Source organism: Syzygium oleosum, unplaced genomic scaffold (assembly GCF_021117445.2).
Source record: "Syzygium oleosum isolate NSW1041296 unplaced genomic scaffold, Sole_v2.1 Sole_v2.41, whole genome shotgun sequence".
Classification (NCBI taxonomy): Eukaryota; Viridiplantae; Streptophyta; class Magnoliopsida; order Myrtales; family Myrtaceae; genus Syzygium; species Syzygium oleosum.
This window is the reverse complement of record NW_026607525.1, coordinates 1030423-1051525: the sequence shown is the minus strand read 5'-3', so window position 1 is coordinate 1051525 and position 21103 is coordinate 1030423. Positions and strand designations below refer to the sequence as shown.

The 21103-nt window shown below is 42.2% G+C and overlaps 1 protein-coding gene, 1 long non-coding RNA gene and 1 pseudogene across 9 annotated transcripts; 2 read left to right on the top strand and 1 right to left on the bottom strand.

Moving 5' to 3' along the window:
• Nucleotides 1-746: 746 nt before the first annotated feature.
• LOC115669178 (disease resistance protein RUN1-like) lies at nt 747-5233 on the top strand (annotated as a pseudogene).
• Nucleotides 5234-7418: 2185 nt separating this feature from the next.
• On the top strand, nt 7419-8545 carry LOC115691542 (uncharacterized). The gene is made up of 2 exons (XR_008815136.1): nt 7419-7561; nt 7845-8545. It is a non-coding gene; the product is annotated as an uncharacterized LOC115691542 (long non-coding RNA).
• Nucleotides 8546-16659: 8114 nt separating this feature from the next.
• On the bottom strand, nt 16660-20606 carry LOC130136081 (uncharacterized). 8 transcript variants are annotated; one of them, XR_008815144.1, is made up of 4 exons: nt 20543-20606; nt 20024-20141; nt 19436-19625; nt 16660-17032 (listed from the first exon to the last, which is right to left on the bottom strand). XR_008815144.1 is itself a non-coding variant. In XM_056306117.1 (4 exons), exons 1-4 carry the CDS (start codon nt 20325-20327, stop codon nt 16810-16812), a joined length of 351 nt encoding a protein of 116 aa, XP_056162092.1. In that variant the 5' UTR covers nt 20328-20511; the 3' UTR covers nt 16660-16809. The 8 variants fall into 8 exon arrangements, 1 of the variants encoding a protein (XP_056162092.1); XR_008815146.1 differs by lacking the exon at nt 20543-20606 and adding an exon at nt 20319-20511 and having other exon boundaries at nt 19436-19696; XR_008815143.1 differs by lacking the exon at nt 20543-20606 and adding an exon at nt 20319-20511.
• Between the last annotated feature and the right edge of the window lie 497 nt (nt 20607-21103).

The following is a 21103-nucleotide window of genomic DNA, read 5'->3' as shown; positions in this document are numbered from 1 at the left end:
GGAGGAGGAGAAAAGGGGAGGAGGCGCAGGGTAGCGAGGGGGGAGGAGGAGGGGACGTCGGCGTTGGCGGCTGCGGCCATGGGCGGGGGCGACGGCGGCGAGGGTCAGATCTGGGAAGACGGGGGGCGGGCGGAGGAGAAAAGGAGAGGACTGGAGGAGGCGCAGCGGAGAGGGGGGAAGGAGGGATTTGGAGGAGGACTAGAGGAGGTGGGCGTGAGTGAGGGTGGGAACGTGGGGGCCTCGAGGCCTGCGCGGCGGCGCCGCCTTGCCCGCTCTCCAGGCTGATGGCCGGGCCGGTCGCCGCGGAGTACGAGGGCCTCCTCGGATTCGCCATCGACGGACTCTAGACGGCGTTCAATCTCGCGGCTGCGGCGGCGACATGGGAGTGCTCGGCTTTGGCGAGCGAGGCTTCAGTGACTGGTGCGGAGTTGCAAGTGCGAGCAGAAGAAGAAGAAGAAGAAGTGGCTGTTTCGGCGGAGGAGGAAGAGGTTCTTCTTTTAGGTCTGCAGCAGTTTTTTTTTTTTCTTTTGGAACTGGACCCGAAATCGCCGGTTCTTGGCCGGTTCCAAAATTATTGGAACAGGAATTGGGCCCGTAGCCACGGGCCGGTTCCGGTTCCGAACTGCAGGCCCAGTCAATGGGCCGGTCCCGGGTTTGACCCGGGCCGGTTCCGGGCCAAAACCGGCCCGTGGCCATGTCTAGCCTTAAGTTCTCACTGGCGGGCCAGTTTTGCCGAGAGTGAATTGGGGTGTTCTAGGCCTTTGATTCTGACTAGTCCATAAAGTGTCTTACTGTTTACTTTAAGCATCGGATGCCGATGATCCAGGCCGAAAGCTCGAATATCCATCCATTCTTGCGCGTGGGTGCGGGTGCATTTCCAGGAAGAGGGCTTTGGACGGGATTGCTTGAAATCGGTTTGTGCATTCACATGATTTCTGACTTTTCAACACCGCCGAAGACGCAAGCTCCAAATCCGAGCAAGCAAAACACCGGAGCGAGACGAGAGACCTTTCGTGAGGGAAGCCTGCCCCCAAGAAACATGGCGGCAGCCGGCGGTTCCGGCGCGTCGGCAGCCCGGTACGACGTGTTCCTGAGCTTCAGAGGGCCCGACACTCGCGACACCTTCACCGACTGCCTCTACCGGACCATGGTCGGGCAGGGGATCGTCGCCTACCGAGACAGCGAAAAGCTTCACGCCGGTGATCGGATCGACGATCTCCTGAGAGCGGTCGGCGACTCCAAGATCTGCATACCGGTCCTCTCCAAGGGCTACGCTTCGAGCGCTTGGTGCCTCCGTGAGCTCGGTTGTGCGATGGAGCTCAACGAATCGACCGGGAAGCCGGCGATCCTACCCGTCTTCTTTGACGTCACGCCCATGGACGTCAAGCTCAGGACGGAACTGTACGTGGAGGACTTGGAGAAGCACGAGCGGGGCCACGGCGGCGAGATCAGGCAACGGTGGGAGGCGGCTCTGAGAAAAGTGGGTGAGATCAAGGGATGGAAAGTCCAAGGGAAACCGTAAGTAAATGCTTATCGATGGAACTTTTTTCAAGCTTCAGTCGAAATGCTATTCTCTTAAAATTCTTGTAGATGGCATTGAAAACTAACAGGAGTGGTTCGAAAATTCGATATGAAATATATTGGTCGATGCCTCATATACAAACCGGTTTTTGGTATATGAGCAGTAAATTCCATTTCTCACCCAAAAAAGGAGAAGAGACAATTCACCAATTCTCATACATAAGCAGGGCCATTTCGGCTAGTGATAGTTATATGAGTGAATTTGATCTAATTCTAGAATGACTTGTGTAAATTGGACCCCAAAGAAACATCTTCTTTCTCATAAATAGGAGGAAATTGTAAGTTTATCGGCATAACACCAATCATATCCTGCGGTCTTCTGGCATTGTAGAATTTATCTGTCACTTGATTAGTGATCCAACTCAAATGCGATCTGCTAGGAAGTTGTAGTGAGATTGTTATTTGGTTTCTTTTACTAAAAGTGTTTGGTTTGTGGCAGGCACGGTGAAGTTATTGAACTCGTTGTGAAAGAGGTTCTGCGTAAGCTGAAAGTTAAACAAAGACATCTGGACAGCAAATTGGTTGGGGTAGACGAACAAGTAGAAGCCATAATAAAGTGGTTAGATGTTGACTCTGGCACTGGTGTGCGTTTTGTGGGAATCCATGGAATGGGTGGGATTGGTAAAACTACTCTCGCCAAGATTGTTTTCAATGAGTTATGTCCTCGTTTTGATGGCCAATGCAGCTTCATTGGGAACATCCGAGAATCATCAAACAGAAATGGCCTAGTAAATCTGCAGAAACAGTTGGCATCCGACATTTCTGATTCTAGATTTGTAGAAAATTTTAGTAACAGTGATGAAGGGATAGATAGCATAACAAGGAGAGCTGGTTCTAAGAAAGCTCTCGTTGTTCTAGACGATCTAAACAAGAAAGAACAACTTAATAAACTAGTGGGGGGGCCCGACATTTTTGGTTATGGGAGTAGGATTATCGTTACAACAAGAGATAAACGGATTCTGGATGAAGTGGAGGGAATTCTAGCTTATGAAGTAAAGCAAATGGATTATGATAGAGCGCTAGAGCTTTTCAGTTGGCATGCCTTTGATAGCGTCTCTCCTCCCGATGCTTTTCAGAGTCTCTCTCGAGAAGTTGTATCTACAACCGGGGGACTCCCATTGGCTCTTGAAGTCATAGGTTCCTTTCTTCGTCGCAAAGAACCAAAAATATGGGAGGAAATGTTAAAAAGGTTGAAGACAGCACCTCATAATGAAGTCCGGGATAAGTTGAAGATAAGTTATGATGCATTAGGAGATATGGAAAAAGAAATTTTTCTCGACATCGCATGCTTCTTCATAGAAGAAACGAAATTAAGGGCAACCTATTTCTGGGATGCTTGCGATCTATCCCCACATATCGCATTGGAAGAACTTACTGATTTGTGTCTAATTAAAATTGTTAATGGTGACGCTATATGGATGCATGATCAGCTGAGAGACCTTGGAAGAGACATCGTTCGCCAAGAATGTTATCGGAATTTGACAGGGCGCAGTAGGCTGTGGAATGACAAAGAAGCTCTGAAAGTAGTAAGGTCGAAAGAGGTAAAGTAAAAGTAAGATCCATATGGTATCAATCGTAAAATTATTTTCCTACTTCCCATTTGAAAGTTTCCTTTTGGCCATTCTGAAGGACAAGTTTAATGTTTGCAAGCTCCACCTCATTGATGTTTTCTATTGGCAGAGAAAGGATAAAGTTCAAGCACTCAATCTAGCTTCAGATAGTTGGGATCCCATCACCATTGTGGACGATGAACTTGAGAGGGTGCCTAATTTGAAATTCCTCAAGTTAAAAGTAGCAACTTTTGTTGGAGACGTCAACAATTATCTCCAGGAGCTAAGATGGCTTTCTTGGGATTTTCCTCCTCTAGATTGTAAAATGGCCAATTTGCACTTGGAAAATCTAGCAGTTTTCGAACTTTCAAACAGTGAAAACACCGAAAAATGGGGTGGATGGAACATTTTGAAGGTGTGAATTCATACTTTTGTTCTCTCAACATAGTATTCTCTCTTTGATCTTCTCTGATAATATTTCAGGGACTTTTGCAGATGACAAACAAATTGAAAGTTTTTTCTCTCTCAAGATGTAAAGGATTGAAACGGACTCCAGACTTTTCTGGATGCCTGAGTTTGGAGAGACTGTCTCTTAGTGACTGTCCAAACTTGCAAGAAGTTGACTCCTCTATTGGGAAGTTGAAAGGTCTTACTCACTTGGACATTATTCGGTGTCCACATCTTCGAACTTTGCCTGAAGAGATTGGAGAATTGGTGAATCTAAAGCACTTCCGTACGTTTTGGTCCAAAATGAAGAAACTTCCATACTCTATTGGGAAATTAGCATCATTGTCTAAGTTGGATATATCATACTGTGAAATTACAAGATTACCGGATGTTATTGGTAATGCAAAACACCTATCATACCTTAATCTATCAAGCACACTAATTGTGGAACTTCCAATTTCTATTGGAGAGCTCACACAACTCGAGTTTCTTTCACTTTGTAGATGTGAAAGGTTGAAGGAGCTTCCAGAAGCAATAGGCAAGTTGAGGTCATTACAAAAGTTGGATCTCTCATACACGAGTATTGTTGAGTTACCCGACTCGATAAAAAATCTCAAGCAATTGAAGGTGATGAACATGACATGCAGTCTGATAAGGAGGTTACCTACAAGTATTGGAATGCTAGAGAGGTTGGAGGAGCTCCATGCCCAGGATTGTGGACAACTTGCTGACGAACTTCCCACTGAAATTGGTAAACTATCGTCTTTACGAATCCTAAACATATCAAATACTCGTGTTTGTGCAGTGCCGACGGCAATCAGTTCCCTCACGCGACTCCAAAACCTGAATTTAACGAATTGTAATGAGCTTCAAGAGTTGCCAAAGCTTCCCCCGAGTTTGAACAGTCTACGTGTTCATTCGACATCATTACGGTTAGTTCCGGATCTCAGTAACCTCACGAATCTAGTGGAATTGGATTTGTATAGCGGCTTTGGACAAGCACCTGCTCAGGCATCAAACCCGATGCAAACTCCTCAATTGCAATGGGTTGGAAAGTTACCTAAGCTGGAGAAGTTGAGCTGGGGCCTTTTAGATGTTCCTCTGCCATCAGCGGAGTTGGATTGCCTGCCTCAATCAAGAGAACTTGTTATTTCTGGCACGGACAGTTTCGAGTCAGTAATTGTTGTACCGCAATTTTCCAACTTCAAAAACTTGTCCATGTTGCGTCTTCATCACTCTCCACTGAGGGAAATTCAACTCGATGGGTTTGAATTATTGAGAGACTTGATTGTGAAAGAATGCGAGTTTCTCGAGGGATTGTCAATTATTTCATCAAGCATGAGGAAGCTCTTCAAAATGACAGTTTTGAAGTGCCCAAAGCTACTTGAAATTCGATTCCTCAGTACGATGGAATCATTGGAGGAACTTCGAGTTATAGAGTGCGATTCCCTAGGAGGGTTGTATGGTTTATCAAACTTGAAGAAGCTGAAGGCTTTACAGGTCCACCATTGCGATGGGCTGAAGGTTGTCGAGGGCCTTGAAGAATTGGAGCTTTTGAGGCTTATCAATATTCACTACTGTGGATCCTTGGAAAGGTTGATCGATGAATCCACTTCAAAGATACCAAATGAATGCTCGATATTTGTACTGCATTGTGCGAAATTAACAAGTGGCTGTCCTACGCGTTACGGGAAATACAGAGAGAGGCTTCTTGACGGGACAAGGAAGACATTCAACGAGGTTCGCCTTCTTTCTACCCTTCACTTTTTTTTCAAAATTTTTATTTTTTGGAAACACGCTTAGTAGGCGTGACTTTTCTTTCCATTGTTCCGTTTGCTTCCATCTCTCTTCTCTCTCTCATGTATTAATTCATTTATGTGCGTGGGACGTATATATAGAGAGATGGAAGTTTTGTGGTAAAGCGAAAATAATAAATGTTCCCTAAAACCAAACTAACACCAAATTTTCTTTCAATTACGTGGGAATCCGTAAGTGGAGAAAAGAATCTAAGGTAGAGAAGATGAGATCCTAAAATGTCACTCGAGTCGAACTAAATGTCAATTTCAGAATTTATGTTTGCAAGGAGTACCCTTGTTAATCTAGACGCATAGACGCACTTGGTGGATAGTCTAGAAGGTGAACACCCGAGATGATTATTAACTCTTTCACGGGTCAACCATCCGATGGTGAGTGCGTAAGTTATTTCTACCACCGGCAATTGACATAATAAAGATCGTTTATATAAACATGAAAACGATCGTGTTAATATTTCACCAACCAAAGATAAAAATCTCACACGCGAGCACAAAAGTAGAAGCTCAACTGCTCTTGGTTGTTCGAATAGATTTCTCTTAAGCGACTACACTTTTCCTTTTATATTTTAAAATGAAAAAATAATATATATAAACAAATATATGAATTATATTTTTTTGAAAAAAAAGATTTGAGGCGTTACAAATTGGGTGAGCCATGAGAAAAGGAAAAATAATGGAAAAGGATATACCAAAAATAGAGTTAGCATATATGCAATACTCACCTGTCAACGATGTTCTACTTCAGAAGGCCAGCATGTGAAATAGTACAACTCTATCATTTGTCCAAATTTTAATTATTGCTTGATATTCCAATTTTTTCTTGTCAAAGGATTTATTCTAGTTTTCTAAAAACAGAAAGAATTCTTGAAAAAAAATAAAGAGATGCCTGTAGAAAACATATAATTCGTGATATATGTTTATTTACTCAAATAGTGAAACATAATGTTTTCTTTTCTTAATAGCTCAATCTGATTAGAGTAAAATACGAAATAGCCAATAAATGTGGGTGAAATATGTACATAGCTAATAGATATATAATTGTTATACTGCCAAATTATTGGATAATTATGTTAAGTTCATCAAGTTCTTTTTTATGGATATCTGTCAAAGCTAATAAATCTATCGATTATGCTAGATATACTAGCAATTGTTTGCATAATTGGTTTTCAAAGTGATGTGTGATCAAGGTGTATAATCTACTTATATATGAAGAAAATGATATAAGTTACGCTACAAAAATCTTTAAGTTAAGATGGTTAAGTTGGATGAAAAAAAGTTTAGCACTTGCTCAAATAAAGGGAATCGAACCGCCAATTAAATTTATTACTAGGTTTGAGTAATAACTCTGGAGTAAGAAAAGAAAACTCCTCATTTAAAAGCCATGTCCGCATGAGGCATACGACGATACATATTCTACTATTTAGTGCTCCTCTTTCTACTATTTATCAACAAATCGATTATGAGCAATTCATTGAATTTTCTGCATAATTCGTAAACAAATAGAATAGGTATTGTGCCTTAAATACGATATGAAGCATTGTAATGTTCCAAGCATTGTAATGTTCGGACTTCAAAGGGGATGGATTAGATGATATTGAAATTTTCTTATGCTATAATACTTGGAGAAGACTGATTCATTTTTTTCTTGTTCTAGGAAGATGTAATGGAAGATGCAGAAAAATATCGATGGATACCAAGAACTGGTATCCTCGTAAGTACAGGGTCTCCAGAAGCCGGCACTGAGCTCGGCTCTAGAAGTAAGTTGCTGCTGTTAGAATGAATATGCTGCCATCCTGTCACACGAGCTAACATTAGCTCACCAAAATTCAAAAACTAATGGGAATTAGCTACAGCTTTGGATGCTTTGCTGCTATAAGTTAGGATATGATTTCAGCTATTAGCTTACCTCGATAGTACATACTAACTTGCAAGTTTGAATGACTTTCAGTCTCCTCCACGAACCACATCTTGGGATGTTTCCAAGTGTTTGTGCCCAATACTGTAAAATGTGACTGATTCAATCGATGGAGAGATGAATGAATACACAATGTGATCGAGTGTGGGAATCTTGTGAAATTGCGAGAGATAATGAAGTTTACTCTGCTTTGAGGACATGTGCCCCCCTCTTCCAGGTCCGCCACAAGGAAATTTATTGTTGATTTGTCCGAGGTAATTAATTTCTATTTTGTTAAAATCCAATTGTGTGCCACATCGATTTCCGATGCATATGATGCTTTTCTTGAAAGTGCGCAATATGAAAATACTCGGACCGGGGCAAGCTCTAGGTATCAGTATGTTCAACTAATAATTTTTATGCCATAGGTCACTGTTTTTTTTAAGCAGTAAGAAGTCATTTTTAAACGGTTAATGAAGAAGATGACCTCTTGACAAAGTGGAATAACAAAAGTGGAAACAACGTGCCTCTTGACCTTAAGCTCTTCTCACTTTGCAGATACAGAGGAGAGCTCTATTGCTCCGTGCTATTGTTCGAGTTTTCGGGAATTGGATTTATGGACTTCACTGGATAAAGCAGGCTGCTAAGGGACTAGTTCCAGATTGTTTATGCCGAACCTACTGTGGAATGGTTCCATAAACAACATATGGAGAGCTAGGAGTGACTTGCTGCATAATCAAGTTACTCCTCCTGTTGATGTCGTGATGAAGTCTCTTATGTTTGCAATAAGACTTAGTATCGAAGGGCACTAGCTGCTGTAGCAAAAAGTTAATTCTGATTTGGCATTGGCCTTAAGTTCTAACTGGCAGGTTCACCTTTAGCCGAACGCGAGTTGGTGTGCTTGGCCTTCAGTAACTAGTCCTGCAACTGTTTTTGGACATTTGGGCAGATACCGTCCCCGTTCTATTTGGAGCTACTGTAGTTGCTTTACTAGTGTGCTAATGATATTGTTGGGTTTGGAGAAATAACATTGAGTATGTAATTTTGGAAACCTTTATATATTTTATGAAGATCTTTAATTTATCAACTTTCAGGATAGTAGGTTTTAAGTTTGCAAAGGTGGAATTTGAATGTATGCTGGTTTCATAGTTGGCTAATACCTTTGTTCATACCATCGTTGGAGCATCCGCTAGAGTTGATGCATAGAAATATAATGATATAATTTAAATGACCTTTTACCTTTTATATGTCACTTATTTATTTTTTTATTTTTTTTGTGTTTGGGACATATGTCGTTTGTTTAATATATGGAATACCTCAATTTTTAATGCCCCGTGTATGTTTGCAATTACATTTAAAGTGGGGGCTCTACATCAAACAAGATATCCACGGAGCTCATTTCTTAGTTCACCCGTTGTAATGGCCTCCTCTTTCTTTCTTTTTTTCGGCTTTCGGCCCATCTTCCTGGCTTTTCAGCTTATAAAAGTACATGTTCACAGCAAAAACTGTGTGGCGATCGAAAGTGAGGATTTGGTCCCATCTTTTTATTGGGCTTATCACTGTGAAGTGGCTCTTTTTGCGCAGCCATGGTTGACCATCCACATCTCCAACTTACGGTGGCTCTCATGTCACCTTCATCTCCTTGGCTTCAGGGTCCACATGCCCAATTGGTTGAACAGCTTGTGCACTTTGGATTGGAAGCCAACGTAATCGGGAAAAGTGCCAAAAAAGTTCTAAACCTTTTGCATTAATATCAATTTAGTCATAAACCTTTTTTTGATGTCAATTCAGTCCTAAATCTTTTGCATTTGTGCCAATTTAGTCCTAAACTTTTTTTGGTGTCAATTTAATCTTAAACATTTTGCATTGGTGTCAATTCAGTCCTAAACCTTTTGTCTTTGTGTCAATTTAGTCCTCCTGATTAATTTTGGCCATATTTTGCTGACGTGGACGTTGGTCGGCTAGTCACCGGAGCTGACGTGTACAACTTTAATAATATTTTAATTTTTTTTGAATTTTTATTTATTCTTTTCTTTTCTTTTTTTTTTCCTCCTCCCCTCCCTCCTTCCTCTAGCTGGCGCCGGCGAGGCTCGCCCTCACCAGCGACGGCGAAGGCGAGCCTCGCCCAGCCATGGCGAGGCTCGAGCCCTTGCCAGCGGCCAGGGCTCAAGCCTCGCCATGGCTGGGCGAGGCCGCCCTCGCCAGTGGCCAGCGAGGGCGAGCCTTGCCGGCCTCTGGCCTCTGGTCGATCGCCGGTCCGACGACCGGCTGGAGGAAGGAGGGAGGGGAGGGAAAAAAAAAGAAAAGAAAAAATTCAAAAAAATTCAAAAAATTAGTAAAATATTATTAAAGTTATCCACGTTAGCGCCGGTGACTGACCGTTGGCATGCCGGCGTCCACGTCGCAAAATCCGACCAAAGTTGGCCGGAATGACTGAATTGGCACAAAAACAAAAGGTTTAGGACTGAATTGGCACCAATATAAAAATTTTAGGACTGAATTGACATTATAAAAAGGTTTAGGACTAAATTGGCACCGATACAAAAGATTTAGGACTGAATTAGTACAAAAAAAAGGTTTAGGACTAAATTTACATCAATACAAAAAGTTTAGAACTTTTTTGGCACTTTTCCCCAATGTAATCGTATAGACTAAGTTTTTGTTGAACAACTCGCTAGAGTTTGTCGTGAAAAGGCTTCTCTGCGCGCAAGTGGTTGACCTCGGGTCAACGTATTGAGAGCTTGTTGCTTATGTCCTATAATGATTTAAAGTTGTACATCAAGCTTGATGTTAGTTTCTTGTGCTCCTAGGTTCTTGAAGCTGGGGCAATTTGCCCCTCCCACATGTAGTTCGAATTTCGCTTCAAATTCCAGTTTGAACTTTCGTCACATACTCCCAAGTGACTACACGATGCCCATTGCGAAAAGGGTAAATCCGTCAAGCAAATTCAGGGGAGTTCTGTATCGCTTCTGACAAATTGTCTCCGGATGTGTTTTTGTAAGGTGACACTGATCTTCTAGAATTTGTTTCGATGCTCTTCCAACATTAAAGTTAAAATCAAAGTAAAATAACTGTACTTGTGGAGTAAATGAAGAGAAGAAAAAGAGAGGAAAGAAGGTAGATTAGATAGAGAGAGAGAGAGAGGGTAGATTACGCCCTCCTCGAGGAAGATTAATCCTTCCCCGAGGTGACTCGGTTGACACCAAAAATTGTCCAAATCTTTGGTCATCCACTTGGTTGGCAAAGACTGAGTTAGATGTGACAGAGGCAAAATATGCTCAGTGTTGAAGGCTTTCTGTAACGTCCTTACCTCAAGATTATTAATATAACGTTTCAGATTCGTCACCGTCCCATTTCTTTTATCTGATTAATAAGCACATGTGGATACGTGTACAAACAAACTCTCAAACAAAATAATAGCTGGAAATCAGGAAAATCACAACAGGCAAAACACACTATTACCATATTACATAAACATATTTCACAAGCCCTTTTCTACTGGCCGTTCCACGTACAAACCATATCTGGTTTTATCACAAGCGAAGGCAGGGGTTAATCCTAACTCCTCTACGTCAACTTCCATCTTGATGAGTACACCAAAACGAACCGGGGACGCGGAGCTCATTCTAAAAACATGGAAAACAATGAGAGTGAGTTGAAAACTTAATGAGTAAATTCACTAATACTCGTGTAGCATGATGCCTCACCGTCGTACTAACACATATAATTATTTTCCTTGCCTTATAGCGATGGCAAATCAATAGCAAAGACTTTGACCTTGCCCTTGCTATGTTTATATAAAAGCTCATCTTTGTCCGGTCACATAAAATTGTACAAGAAAATTTACACGTGAAGTCTTGCAACCAATCGGCATGCAAAAATACCCGAAAATATTCACACGTGAATTCATTTATTTTACAGTCGAAATCTATCGGGGTATTGCCTCCTTAATACGTAGGTGACGAGTTCTCTCGGATCCTTCGGGTATCCGGAAACTTTTGACTTATCAATAAACACACAGACCGACACACATATAAGATTCATTTATCGTCATCCTGGCTCAACCAGGGCATCCCAGCTCAACTCAGGCATCCAGCTTCGTGCTAGGCATATCGGCTCAACCAAGGCATCTCGGCTCAACCGAGACATCCCGGGACTAGCTTATTGAGGCATTCGGGCTCAACCTAGGACATCCCGGCTCAACTGAGGCATTGCCGCCAATGTTATATGACGACGGTCTTCTTTTTTCATTTAGCGATCACACATCATGGATTGCACAAGCCGGTTTATTATCCTCTATCTTAACCCATGCATACAAGGCCCTAGCTTTAGTTGCTATGTACACATGAAAAGCTCACATGCTCATAAATCAACAAGCATGGTTAAGAACATCAATATGTCACACAAACTACCGCATCTAAGTGTCATGCAACCATGCACAAGAACAACGTAAAATAATTCGCACGGGGTTCCTTTATTTCATAATTGAAATCCATCGGTGACGGTTTAGTCCCTCGTATGATCATGCGATAGCAAACATGATTTCGGTTCTTGTCTTTCATTTTTAGTTGAATCGAGAATGAAGCCCGAGGGCGTGCAAAACACGTATACGAAATGACTTACCGTGGTTGAGTACAAATAGGCATGTCGGGCACGAATCAAGACCCGAGACTCGAATCGCTATACTTTAGCACCGACCTAGACCAAACTTGACATTGGAACGATATTCCTCAATATCGTCCAAGCCTAAGAGAGGCCCGATCCGACGTGCTTACGTTTCACGTTCAATGCCGATGGGAACCTTTTCTTCGATGCACGGGATGTGTTCGACTCTCAACAAAATGAATCATGAGCAAACCATACAATAACAAGCACAAACTTGTATAGGTGTACACACGAAGAATTTCACTTAAGAACAAGTACACCACCGTTAAAAACAAAGTCATCTCAACAATAATAACGGTCAGATGAATATTGCTAGCAAGAACCAAAGCCCATAAGAACAAAACCGTTTCAAGCAACAACAACTTCTCAAGCCGCGTTCCAACCACGTAACACACCGCCCTATCCAAGTGTTAGGGAATTCACTCACTTGCAAGCACAAGACAATATCTACGGGAGTCGAACGGGTAAACGGCGGTTGGCGGCGGCGAATGAGCGAGAGAAAGAGAGGCGTGTAAGAGAGCTAGGGGAGGAAGAAGTGAGTTCCAAGATGAGAATGGATGAGAGGCTCATCCTATTTATAGGCACCATCCTCATCATTACCTTTCCAAGTGGCCCAATCATCTTCTTTGAAGTGGCACGCCTAGAGTACCGAGGTGGCAACCCTAAAACGGCAAAGTGGCAAGTTTAAGGCCCTAGGAAGAACACTTGTTATCTTTCTATTGGAACACTCATTCCTATAATGATGACTCAGCTAATTTGTTTTCTAAGGAAAATCTAAATGTAATGATTTACTAAATCTATCATTGCCACCTAAGAGGGTGAGTCATCTCTTTCATTTAATACCCAAGATATGGTTATCATTGGATTTGGATTTTAGTCACATGTTTCTACCCAAAACTTGCTCTCCAAGTTTTTGACTCTTCTAGAATCTTCCCTAAGCCTCCTTCTTGCCTCTTACTTTCAAGACTCACTTTAGGGTAATGATAGCCCTAATTCTTGGGGACACATAAGCTTGCATTAAATGGCTAGCTTCCAAGAGGAGTTAAGGCAACTTAGTCTTCAAGACAACTTGTTCCTCAAGCCACAAAAATAGGTAATTATGCCCTAAGTAGTTTAGGGACACCTAAGCCTAGGAAATCATATCTCATTAGAAACCTCAGTATGTATAGATTTTATCTTCAGAAGACATCAAATCGAAATCCCAACGTCCTCGTATAGAAAATGATGAATCTTTGCAATCTGGCAAAACCCAGCAGTTTTTGCACTGTTCTAGAAATCAGACTTAACAACATAGTAAATGGACTCCGAAAATTCTAAAATTTGAATATGTCATAGACAAGACCTTAAAAAATATTTCCCATGAAGAATACGAAATATGGATCTTTCTTTAAACATAACTTTTAGTAGCTCAAAGACAGACTAAAAACAGTTTACTAGAACAAAATCCTTGCTTCTCAAATTAAGCTCTTTCTAGAATCCAAATCATCTCCAAAAATTCTCAAATTTTTATACATTATATAGAAAGAAGTTCTCAACAACTTTTGTGAAGGAAATTTATTAAGAATCATTCTAGAAAAACGCTTAGAAAATCAAGAAAGTGTAAAGGTTACAGAAATAGCAACACTGACGGTTCAAACCCATTTAGAAAATGGTCTTTTGTACAAACCAAATCATATTAAAAAAATCTGAATTTAAAGTATGTTGTACTTAAAGATATTGGGAACAACTTCGATGAAGAAAGTTTCTTAAATTTGGTTCACAAAAATCTCCACAAAAATAACAAAATGAAGAGGTGCAGAGGACACGAATCTGGATTTTCCAGAACAAGAACACGAATTGAGTCCAAATGAGAAAACCACCGGATTTGATTCAGCAAAACTCAATTCTTAGCAAAATCAAGGGTATAAGAAGATTGGAAGGCTTAGAAATGAGTCTTATCTTCTTGCTCAGAGGTACGAGTAGGGCACGTCTCGCGTTCAAGACCGATCCCCGATCCCTTGGCAAACCGATTCATAGCCATTTCCCGGGGACTGAAATTGAGGATGTTACAATTCTCCCCCTCAAAAGAATTTCATCCCCCAAATTTAAAACGTACTTAGGGTTTAGTTTCCCCTTCCTACTTGAAATTCTAAAGGCTTCCGTCGTCTATCCATATAACCTTTTTGGTCTTCTTTAGGTAGTCCTAAGCCTATTTCCACTTACCTGCACGGCATCAGTCATAGTTTGGATTAGACTGGACCAGTGACCTTCCTTTTCCTGACCTCGTTCCAATAGACTGGAGTTCTACAAGCTTGACCATTTAATGCTTCAAATGGAGCCACGCCCATGCTATGCTGGAAACTGTTATTATCGACGAACTTGACGAGATATAGGTGTTCATACAAACTCGTAACATATCTTCTTGATTTCAGGGTTGTCTGCGGTAACGCCTAAATTTTCGGAAGTATTTCCGATTTGACCATGCTTTCGCTGCGCCACTCTGATAAAATCTTCCTCAAAGATAGTTTACTCTTATATTGATGTCAATGCCGTATAGGACCCACACGACTAGATTTACTATGCCCTTTTATTTTCTTATAATAATCCTACATCCTTAGCATTCTACGGTAGACAGTATTCAGTGATGACGGTCTTGGAATTTTTTGCTTCCTCTTGAGTGATTGCATAAACCCTTCCGTGAGCTGGCGGACACTGGAAATTATCGTATTGCAGTTCTCCATTTTGCTGCATCGTATGCGGCTGCTGCAGCAGCATTATTTGCCGTCATTATGGGTAATCTCTGATGATGTGGCCTTGCTAACCACAATAGAAGCAAGCTCTAGTTTGAGCAAGCACGGAGCGTTGCCGTGTCGTTTTCCGCAATTGCGGCATACATCACTTGGAGCGAAGGTTGGCCTTAGGGTCTTATTCTTCTTGTTGGAAGCAAATGGACGTTCTCCTCCCTGTATTGGCCTCTTGTCATGATGTTGATTGACTTGAGAGGCTGGATGATGAGGCCTTCCTTGGTTAGTGGTGGCAGCTCACTCCAATGAATCTTTCTTTATCAGTTGAGCTCGTTCGTACAGCTCGTTGTAGTCTTTAAGATTTAGCGGCTCCAATTGACTTCAGATGTCAGGTTTCAAGCCATCTCGGAACCTCTTCACTGTAACATCCTTAATTTCAGTCCCCGGAAAATGGTTATGGATCGGTTTGCCAAGGGATTAGGGATCGGTCTTGGATGCGACACGTGCCCTACTTGTACCTGTGAGCATGGAGATAAGACTCATTTCTAAGCGTTCCCAATCTTACCCTTGATTTTGCTAGAATTGAGTTTGTTGAATCAAATTTGGTGGTTTTGCCATTTGGACTCAATTCTTTGTTTTGTTCTGGAAAATCTAGATTCGGATCCTCTGTACCTCTTTGTTTTGTTATTTTTGTGGAGACTTTTGTGATCCGAATTTCCAAACACTTCCCCTTAAAATTTTTCCCAAACATCTTGAAGTTTTACATACTTTAATTTTGGAAATTTTGGACATGATTTGAGTTGGACGATCACCTCATTTTCGAACCGTGTAAAACTGTCCAGAATGGGTATTTCTGTAATGTTTACAATTTCTCGATTTTAGACAAACTTTTCTAGGCCAAATTTGAACAAACTTCTTTCACAAAAGTTGTTGAGAACTTCTTTCTCTATAACATATATAAATTTGGGAATTTTTTGAGATGATTTGGATTCTGGAAAGAGCTTATTTTGAGAAGCAAATATTCTGTTCCAGCAAACTATTTTTAGTCTGTCTTTGAGCTACTCAAAGTTGTGTTTAAAGAAAGATCCAGATTTCGTGTTTTTCATGGGAAATGTCTATTAAGGCCTTTTTTATGACATATTCAAATTTGAGAATTTTCGGAATCTATTTACTATGATTTTAAGTCCGATTTCTTGAACAGTGCAAAACTGCCCAATTTTGCCAGATTTCAAAGATTCATCATTTTCTATATGAGAACGTTGGAATTTTGATTTGATGTCTTCTGGAAACAAATCCTATACATTCTGAGCTTTCTAATGAGATATGTTAAACTTTGATTGGAGGTCACGTGATTGGCGAAATGAGGCTTTACATGTGGAGGCAGAAGCTGAAATGTGTTATGACTTGTCTATTTGTGCATTATTGCCAACTTCTTGAACACGTTGGTCAATAATGGAGACCCCTCCCCCAATGATGAAGTTGTCTTGCATGAGCCAATGATTGTGACCTCTAGCGAGTGATTCACGCCCAAAGAGCGGGATTCATGGACAAGAGACAAATAAGACAACTTCTTTAGCAAGTTGTCAATAATAAGACTTATCTTGTAAGGGTGTCAATGGGTTGGGTCGGGTCGGGCTTTCTTGATACCCGACCCGACCCAAAACCTACAAGGTCATGCTTGACCCGCCTAGACCCACCCGAGACCCTGTTCACCGTACACCCCAAGGCCCGAGCCGGGCCGGGTTTGGTCGGGTCGGGTTTCGATTTCTTTTTTTTTTTTTCCCGCGCAGATAGATTGGAATTGTGAACCCGCCGCAAAAACAGAACCGAATCATCAGATGACTAACCAGGTTAGGTTGGTTCTGTTCTCTTATTTTTTCTTTTCATATGCACAAGACGGAAAAATGATAATAAAGACGATTTCCAACACTACGCCAGAATCTCTTTTCTTCCTACTCTCACTGTGTGAGTACCATCTCAGAACAAGTTTTGTAGTACAAAGTAACTAAAAAAAAAGAAAGAAACTAAAACAACATTAACGAACAGCAATGACTGGAATTTTCTCACTCCTCAGCAAGACTGGCTTGTTTCCAATTACTAATACATCTTCATGGGTCGACATTCCAAAGATAAAGCTAGTGCAAAAGGGTTGGACTCCGAATTTCTTTTCCCCGTCGATGCAGTGTCGCCTGCAAGTTGATAGACGCAGCGCATTAGTATGACACGGGCTTGATCAATTCAAAGCGTGAGAGACAATTCTCATTATACAGTGGGAGAAATTGTTGAAAAATCACTTACCACTAATGAGAAGTCAAAGACAGTGCTCATTAATCATAATACAAAATGGGAGCACTGAATCTGGATTGATTCTAAGATTAGTTCATAAGAAAAGGGTTAACAAAGATCTAGCACCAGACGTTACTGAACTAGAAGTGGTAGGTGAGATATCATTAAGTTTGTTGCTAGGAAGGACCTCACATGCATACCTTGGATCACTATTAGCCAATGATATAATGTCATCCAACTTTGGTATGTCACGTAAGTCAACTGGAAGGAGCTTGTAATGTTCACTAATCACTTCTCCCTTTTCTACACAAGTTAAAGCAAGCTTAAGATCATTAAAACAACCAAAAAGAACAAAATAATCAACACATAATAAAATTTTAGACAAATTCATGCATCTGAACATAAGAGGCATACTGCTACAATGGATAGTAAGGACGATATGCTAGAACCATGAAAGTAGAACATGAAGTGCATATTTAAGACAGATCAAACCAGAAGCAGCACATGCATAATTGACTAAGTTTAATTTTGCAAGCAAACATAAGAAGGCCCCCTAAATGAAGACATATACAGTAACTATATACAGGAACTCAACATACATCTAAGTGGGAGCTAATAATTAATAATTGTTAAATGAGCTTTGATAACTAATCTGTGAAGAAACTGAGTACCCCTTTACGAATAATCTACAAAAAAGCTTCAGGAGACCCTCACTACAAACAAACCAGCACCTCTGACACGGCTGATCAAATGATGAATACATCTACCAATCTACCACCCTATAAAGGTAAAAGTACACCAGAAGTGCCATAACTTGTGTACGGCGATCACTTTGGTGCCATAACTTTTTTTCGGATTACTTTGGTGCCAAGTCGGAGGAAAAAAGATCACTTTAGTGCCAATTTGGCCGGAAATCCGACGTGGTATTTTTTTTTTATTAATTTTTGACGCCGACGTGGCTCGCCGAAGGCTGAGTCAGCGTGTACAGTCAGCATTTTTTATTTTAAATAATTTTTTCCAACGTGTACAGTCAGCATTTTTAATTTTAAATATTTTTTTTCCTCTTCTTTTCTTTTCTTTTTTTTTTTTTTTTCTTTTCTCCCCTCGCCGACCGGTTGCCGGTGGCCGGCCGGCCACCGGTGAAGCCCGGGAAGGGTTGGACGAGGGCGACCTTGCCCATGGCCGGCGAGGGGCGACCTCGCCGGCGACAAGCGAGGCCGCTCCTCGCCGACCAAGGCGAGGGCTGCCCTCGCCAGATCTGGCGAGGGCGACCCTCGCCGGCGTCGGGCGAGGAAGCCCTCGCCCAGGCGGGCGAGGTCGCCCTCGCCCGGCTCGGGCAGGGCGACCCTCGCCCGGGCGGGCGAGGTTGCCCACTCCCGGCTCGGGCGAGGCGACCCTCGCCCGCCCGGGCGAGGGCTTCCCTCGCCCAACGCCGGCGAGGGTCGCCCTCGCCAGATCCGGCGAGGGCAGCCCTCGCCTGGGCCAACGAGGGGCGGCCTCGCCTGTCGCTGGCGAGGCCGCCCCTCGCCGGCCATGGGCAAGGCAGCCCTCGCCCAGCCCTTCCCGGGCTTCGCCGGTGGCCGGCCGACGAGGGGAGAAAAGAAAAAAAAGAAAAGAAAAGAAAAAGGAAAGAAGAGAAAAAAAAAGGAAAAAAATATTTAAAATAAAAAATGCTGACTGTACACGCTGGAAAAAATTATTTAAAATAAAAAATGCTGACTGTACACGCTGACTCAGCCTCCGGCGAGCTATGTCGGCGTAAAAAATTAATAAAAAATGCCACGTCAGATTTCCGGCCAAATTGGCACTAAAGTGATCTATTTTCTTCCGACTTGGCACCAAAGTGATCCGAAAAAATGTTATGGCACCAAAGTGATCGCCGTACACAAGTTATGGCACTTCTGGTGTACTTTTGCCCCCTATAAATCACCATGTACTTCATGAAAACAATGCCACATTAATGACAAGCATCACGTTGAAAAATATTATTCTTAACGATAGCCACTGGATCCCATGGTAAGTACAAAAGGATCTGTAAAAGGAAAAGAAAGAGCATAACAATGACAACAAAAGAAGATAGTTGAGACCATATTAATAACATTACGTAAGATGAGTTGCATCGCAAATTGATTATTGAGGTCAAATATTGAATTCGTACTTATATCCTTATCCAAGATGCAAACATGAACAAGATTCTTTTTACTTTGAAAAACATGCATAACTATCAGAAACTGGGATACCATTTTCATGCTGCACATGGTTTAGAAAATCAATTATTTCAAGAATGGTTAAAAAAGTCAGGCCAATGATGAAAGAAAAATGTGTGCATTAACAGCTGGCGGGTCCTTTAGGTCATTCAATGCCACATTTATTAGCATAAAAAAAGACCAAATTTGTGCATAAATGACGGGCTTGACATGAAAATACTCCTGTGTCTAGAGAAAGAAAGATAGGCAAGATAATAACAACTCATACTGAAAGTGACACTGACACATTCAGTGGTGCTAGAATAGGGTGAAACTGATTGCTTTCACAATTAGCATTGCACAGGCATTGATTGTCTCCATCATTGTCCCTGATCGTCAAACTCGAAGCTCCATTGGAGGAGTTGCAGTAGATTTCTAAACCCGCGATCTCTACAACTTTATGGACTTGGCCTTTTGTGCTAGGCAAAGGAGAAAAGAGAACTTTAGGTTTCTCACTAAGACAAAAATCAATCAAACGAGCACCATAAAGCTGTAAAAGAAAGTAAGAGAAAGAAGTAAATAGGCATGTAAATATCCTAACTTCTAAGCACCGAGTTCCAAAGCAGATCATCAAATAATGGGACTTCTATTTGTTGAATACAGTCAGTTTGGCTCTTCTCACATCTCAGGGGGGAAAAAAAGGCCACCACCAAGCTACAATCTCAACAACCACAGCTAGTTTGCGACAGCGCAATACAACGACTCCATGGAAATTCGTCTTCCAGAGAGAGAGAGAGAGAGAGAGAGAGAGAGAGAGAGAGAGAGAGAGAGAGAGAGAGAGAGAGAGAGAGAGAGAGAGAGAGAGAGAGGGGGTAACCTGGACTTCTTGGAGAGGAGCTTGTTCTTGTTGATCTTGCGGCCGCCGCCCTCGGTGGTGTTGCTGGCTCCGTCCTTCCACTTGTCCGGCACTATCACCTTCGACAGCTTCTTCTCACCTGAACCCAAAATTCAAACACCCAATCAGAGACACCCAACACACACGAAATCCGCAGAACGCGATCGATATCACGCTCCGCAATTGCTTTGTACAAGCAATTTGTTCCCTTCGCCAAAGCGCGAACGGAATCGATCAATCGAGGGAAGGAATGAAGGAAGACGAAATGCTCACTGACCTTCTCCATAACCTGCGCCCAGGAAGGGCGGGAGCTCGCGAGCGCAAAGCGAAAGGGAGCAAATCGAGGACGCTAGGGCAAGCGGAGCGAAAAGGACAACAACAGCCTTGACGGAATCAAGGACTCGAAATGCGAACCCTAACAGAGGCGTTGCAGAGAGAGAGAGAGAGAGAGAGAGAGAGAGAGAGAGAGAGAGAGAGAGAGAGAGAGAGAGAGATACTGACCTTGAGTGACGGCGACGAGCGAAGGATGGAAAGAGATGATCGAGATCAGACGAGGTGAGGCGAGGCTCAAAAGCGTCTGACGGTGATGGCGATTGGTGACTGAGAGAGGGGATGGGTCGGCCCAGAGTGTTAATGGGTCAGCCCGACCCTACCCCAACCCTAATGATACCCCAAATTTTAGGGCCATATTCGAAAAAGATTAAAGCTCGACCCCAAAATACCCCAAATTTTAGGGTCGGACCGGGCCGGCACGGGTCGAGCCGGGCCGGCGCGGGTTTTGTTGACACCCCTATTATCTTGCAAGAAGACCAATGATACATGCCAAGCTAGGTGTCCCTTGACTAATGAAGAAGAAGATGACTCACCCTAGCAATTATTGAGTGTCTTGAAGAGGAGGACAAGAAGCTCACGTCCAAGGCGTTCTTCACGTGAGAAATGAGGGCCAAAGTAAGTTTAGTCAATGTGCAACCAATAATGAATTTGTGTCTTGAAGACCAAGACAAATGAAACACACACCTAAGTCAAGAAAGGAGGTTCACGCCTAGGAAGAGAGAGAAAGAA